The sequence below is a fragment of the Mycetomoellerius zeteki genome, unplaced genomic scaffold (assembly GCF_001594055.1).
Source record: "Mycetomoellerius zeteki isolate Tzet28-1 unplaced genomic scaffold, Tzet1.0 scaffold155, whole genome shotgun sequence".
Taxonomy (NCBI): Eukaryota; Metazoa; Arthropoda; class Insecta; order Hymenoptera; family Formicidae; genus Mycetomoellerius; species Mycetomoellerius zeteki.
This window is the reverse complement of record NW_017256500.1, coordinates 3148026-3154042: the sequence shown is the minus strand read 5'-3', so window position 1 is coordinate 3154042 and position 6017 is coordinate 3148026. Positions and strand designations below refer to the sequence as shown.

The 6017-nt window shown below is 35.0% G+C and overlaps 1 protein-coding gene across 1 annotated transcript in view; it reads right to left on the bottom strand.

Annotated features, from left to right (window-relative positions):
* Positions 1-6017, bottom strand: part of LOC108720766 (protein FAM13A) — a 39240-nt gene extending 33223 nt beyond the window's left edge. The window contains exons 1-4 of the mRNA XM_018444932.1: positions 5849-6017; positions 3827-3964; positions 2541-2922; positions 1507-1750 (exon numbers count right to left, since the gene is read on the bottom strand). Coding sequence (XP_018300434.1) covers positions 1507-1750; positions 2541-2922; positions 3827-3931 — 731 coding nt within the window. The 5' untranslated portion in view covers positions 3932-3964; positions 5849-6017. The remainder of the gene's footprint in view (positions 1-1506; positions 1751-2540; positions 2923-3826; positions 3965-5848) is intronic.

Here is a 6017-nt window from a genome sequence, read left to right as displayed (position 1 = left end):
ACGACGCGCGCGGCGACCAGGATCGGATTTTCAGATTAGTAAACACAGTCATTGTACTTTGATCGATATATTCGGTTCGGACGAATGTTGAGTAATCATAAATTGCGGTGAGTCTCGTTGATGAGATACCAAAGAACTGTATAGAATATTCCATACTATATATTGTAATAAATTAAATTAAAATTCCCGTATTAATTATTATAATAAATTTATTTCAAATTTTATTTCACTGTTTCCCATTAAAATTTCTTTTAATTTAGATTAAAAATGCTTGAAATTAAGAATTAAAAAAATTCTCAAAGCCCCAGAATAAATACATGCATAATTAAGCTCAATAAAATTGTATACGTTTCATGTAATAAATATTCAAATATTTTCATTTTTGAAAATTTCAAGGTAATAAGAAGAATTAAAAACATTCATTTTACAAGCGAACGAATTAATATCTGAACATGAAGACTGATCTGTTAGACGTAGAGAAACGTATGATTGATTTCATTGTTATATGCTGACATAATACGCTTGTACTCTTTTTTATAATCTGACAGTTTAATCTTTTTGCCTTTTATCGTGTAAATAAAAAGTCATGTGAGATTTCACGCTGATAAGTCCCTTTATTTTATTCATAAAAAAGACGAGCAACCGACCGAAGGATATTGATCAGCACGTTCAAACGGTGCATGAACGGACCATAAAGTTAGATATGCGAATGCAGTTAGCCGCACTTTATCGTGATTTTGTGCTAACAAGGTTTTTTTCACTATTTCAAGAACGCTCGCAAAATTACCAATTTGACGTAAATAAACTTTATTATGTTTTACATAATCTTTTCTTATGCAAAAATTACACGGAGAGAATTTTTCTTAGAGTTTACCATAAAAATATGATACTCGTGGGGCAACATTGTATTTCGACGAATTTTAATGTAAATCTCTCTCATTCATTAATAAAACTACAATAAAGTATAAAATAAGTTTGAAAAATTAATTTTACTGAAGTGCATAGTAAAAATCTTTAAAATATTGTATTATACCACAACTCTATATACTATATTTTCAAGGTAAATTTTAAAAGAAAATTTTCTCCGTGTACGCATATTTCTTCAAAATTTTCTTTTACATTAATATAAAACAAGTCTTTCAAAAGATTAGAGTTTAATAGAAAAATAATATTTTACAAGAAAATGCAAAACTCGACCCGGCGCGACGTTTATATTTTTAAAAAATTTATACAAAATATTCGATTATTTTTTGTTATTGTGTAACGTATATATATATATTAACTATAAATTATTTTCTCTTCGAAAGCTACTTTTTCATGTTTTACGGAATATATTGTGCATAATTTTAATGATTCTAAAATAAGAAATGCAAATGCGTGAGGCAGAATAGACATACCGCTCGTTTCCACCGCTGGTGAATTACGTAAGTTCTTCGCGTGAGCTTCCTACGTTATTTGCGAGACTTCCGAGACATTATGCTAAGAGAATCATCATATGTCACTCACCAGTCAGGGAAGAGCACTGGTGCCTCGGCGAGGATATCCCGCAGGAGGGTAGTCGCAGGCGGCACGTGAGGCAGAATGACGGGTGCAAAAACACCGCAGACTCCGGCACTGCGTCCGTGTCGTGCCTCGTAGCGACTAAGGTAAATCGTCAGGTAGCCAAGCAGATGATAATGCGAGGATGGCAGAGTCGACAGTAGTTCCTTCGTCGAGGCGATCCACGAGTCGTGATCGTTCGCATAGCTCTCTGTGACAGATAGTTTTAATAATAACAAAAAGAATAAAAAATGCAGATCGCAGGACTTGTTGCGTGAGAAATAAGAGATTTAATAAAATTATTATACATATCGATAGTTAGACATCGCAATCAATATTACATATTTCGGCTACGAGACTGGGCTATCTTTAGATATCCAAAAACGCAGTAATGATGAGAAAATTCTCCTATATATAAGTCAATCAAACCAAAGTGAGTAAAAAAAACTGCTCATAAATGATTGGAAGACCGTGCAGAGAAACCTTCTGGATATACGATGTGGTCATTCTTTTGTAATGTACAATGTGATCGATAGCACGCACATAAAAAAATTGTACAAACAGTAGTTCGAAGAACAATCAGATGAATAAAACTAAAAGTACAAAATAAATAGTTAAAATAAATTGTCCAAAAGTGATTAAGAAGATTAAGAAGATTATGTCCAAAAATTAAGTAAAAAAATTGAAATTATTACAAGTGTATATCAATGACGACAGACAAACACTGATCAGATATTTTTATCATAGATTTTATCGGGGGGGCGTCAAAAGTGACGAAATTCAATCAGAGTTGTGGTAAGGTTGTATATCAAAGTTTCCCTCTAATACAATATTAAAATATTCCGCGGTAATTTAAATTTTTAAATGGAAATTTAAATTTTTAAAACTGAAACCACATTTGTACGTGAGATATCCCGGAATAAACGTCTCATTGCCAGTGGAGTTTCTAGTTCTCGGATCCTGAATTATTTTGTGAAATTGGTAGGATTATGGATTCTCACGGGTGTGAATGTTGAGCAGTCTGCCGACGAGGGTGGATGGTACGACCGGCTGCGGCAATTCCTTCAGATATTGACGGAGAAGGGTCGCGGCGGTCGGTGGACACCCGGCTGCCTCTAGATCGGCATCACCCCGCCGCTCGAAGGCCGCCCTCAGTCGCTCTGCAAGCCGAGGACTGCCGCCTGACAGACGAAACACCGCCGCGCTCTGGAAGCCATGCACCTCGATGTAGCTGCATAACCGGTGCACCACGTACGGTACACCTGTGTCGAGATACGACTCGACCAGCTCCAGCCGGGTGCCGAAGATCCTGCTGGAGCCAGCACCGCGGCCCAACAGCGAACCCGCCAGGACGCGCTTTACGCGAGCGAGACGAGACTCGTCCTGAAACGCATGCGACGTTTGATAGGTCGCTTAGGTCTTGCGCATTTATTAAATAATTATTATTTAATTAGAATGTCATTTATATTTTATATCATAATACAATTATACAATACTTAATAATTAAATATACAACATTGTACAGTTGCGCATTACAATTCAATTAATTTCGTTCTAGTGTAATCTAGATAAAATCTACATCTATATATATATATATATATAAAATTATGAAACTTTGATAGAGTACATTTTCTCCATATTTATTTTTCTTAACTCATTCAAATGACATTTTACATCCACTTTGCATGGACTTTACATTCTCCACGTCAAATATCGAGCGATAATTGATATTTCCGACATTCGCAAGACATTTATACGGGTCGTATAAATGATTAGTAAAGTGACGGGGAACGAGAAAGCATATAATCGACGAACGGTCGCTAACTGTTGAAAAGGAGTACCTCGACAAAGTGGAGTAACGAATAGATATAGACTCCGCATTCTCGTTCAATGCAGTAAAAGGACCGGAGTTTCTATAACCGTATCTCAAACATAGAAACAGCTATGTGTCATTGTTTATTTATTAAGACTGCAGTAACCACTGTAGGAACGTTACGCAGCAGTTCTTCTAATCGTTTTAAATTAACAAACATAAAACGACGCGATAAAACTTGAAAATTGAAAAAAGCAAGTTTATCGAATAAAAAATAATTATGTTATTATTATTCACATCAAGAAATACACATTTCGCAAAATATACATATATTGAAATACATATACACTCGTAATATCTTTTGGGTGCATCAGATGTTTATCAAAACGACTAATAATTACAAAACATCGGAAGGAAAGTTCTGACTTCTCGTTAAAATATGAAATTGCAGTAAATGCCAAGAAAAGCACTTACCTTATCGTGTGTTTGACGAGAGCACGTGGGGCTTGTTGAGGATCCATGGTGATGGTGATGATGGTGGTGGTGATGATGATGATGTTCTTGCTGAGGGCGTCTCATCCCACTTTGTCTACACCGCGACCCGCTGCCGCACTAACAAAAGCGACGGGCAAACTTGTAAGTCGCACAATATGCGACAGCATGCAAAACAACGGTCACTCAAAGATTCGTTATTCACTCTCATTCTTATGTCCTCAATCGCGATTTAAATTCGTGATCGAATTAGGTCAGACATATCGAATAGAGAACCTTCTAAATAAAAACACTATTTTACATACATAAAACGAACATGACATATAAAGAATATTTTACATGATAGAGAAAGTTAATTTTATGTAGAAAATTCCGAATATGATGTCGAAAAATTCAATATCAATTGTTCGCGACATCGAAGGATAATGGATATAAATTGAAATAAATACAAGTCTTTTTCAGAAGTAAACGCGGACTATAAAAATAATGAAAAAATTACTGATCTTTTTTTAGATTAGTACGCTTCATATCGATCTAACGCGTAATAACTGCCGTGCACGATCGTACTGGGGAACACAGCACGTCAGTACCGACATTGGCGGTACAATCGCGGAGGTAATTTCAATATTTTCGCAAGCGCGCGATCGATAAGCGCGTGACGAGAAATGCGCATTTCATAACACAGGAAAAGCTCCACTTAAATAGACCGATGAATCATAAATGTTATTCTTCTTCGTTCTCCTTTATCAATAATTTTCATTATTATAAAAATAAGTGATAAACTATTACGTCGTACGAACGAACTTTTCTGTAATAAATACATATTAATTATTCTTAGTATTTTATTCTTTTTTTAAATATAATACCTTTATAATACTTGTGTCAAAGAGAATGGTTCTTTAATTGGAATGTTCTACTTTGCTTTAATTATTATTACAAAGTGTTGTATTTATAACGCGATTCCTTCGGAGCGTATTATATTTCAGTTTGCAAAGTTTAAAGAAATTATTCATCGAAAATCCTTGACAATTGCCGGCTCCCTTAAATAGATAAATTTTTCTGCGACGTAATTTCCAACGATACAAAGTATGTTATCAAAAATAACCCGCCGACCGTTGCACCGATAACCGATAACCGCGGTCGATCAATTTACCTTGTCATCCCTTTTTGCGTGAGAGAAAGATGCGCAGTTTCAAGAAGGGCGATTACGAGATGGTTAATGATCGCTGATGATGCTCGCGCGCGACTGAGACGAGAAAATTTCACGTGAAACGGATTACTCATGTACCAAAATTGTGCCAAAATTTCGTGATTACGTAACGGAAGAGGCAGACGCATAGAGACTCTTGCGTGCGCGCGACATAAATGTGCGGCTTTTAATCCATTAATCGCCTACATACCGAATTTGTGACGCAAAATGGAAAATTACTGTTGTATCGGTTTTTAACCGCGCCACACATTTTGAATGTTTGCCATCAGAAAACCGATGCAAAACATACTGTATAGAGTTCTTTGATAAACACATGAAACATCTTTTATTATTTCTGTAGAGACGTTATAAAAACTACTAATTAATAAGAAAAAGATATTTTTGTAAAACAGTTGTCATTATGTATTCTTTATATAACTGAGCTATCATACTATCATCTTTAATCATTTTAAATATATCACTGAACATCTTTGACGTTTGATAAAAAGATCAATCTAATATTTGATACTTCATATCTTATGTCATACTTAAAATAAATATCAAATTTTTTTAACGTCTCAATAGATTAAATAAATTAGTAATAAAATCAATAAAAAAAAATAAGATTAGGAGTTTTGTACATTCAATTTGATTAAAATCACATTTGCTTTATTGATTTGTACACTGGTTAATAATTTATTAATTCAAAGAATTAATTAACTATATATAATAATGTATATTTCATTATTCATATCGCTTTTATCAAACATCTTAAACATGTAAACTAAGTTAAGGTGTTAAAGAGAAACACTTACAATGCACTCTTTCGCGATCCTCCACAGGTTGAAGTACACTGAGCTCAGCGTGACAGCTGTCTCGTCCTGCTCCTCCCTCCTTTCTTCCCTTCGTCTGGGTTCGCCGTGAGTATGTACTGACAACGTCTCTTCCGGGTTATGATCGTGTTCCTTCGATCCGGCCAGTTCC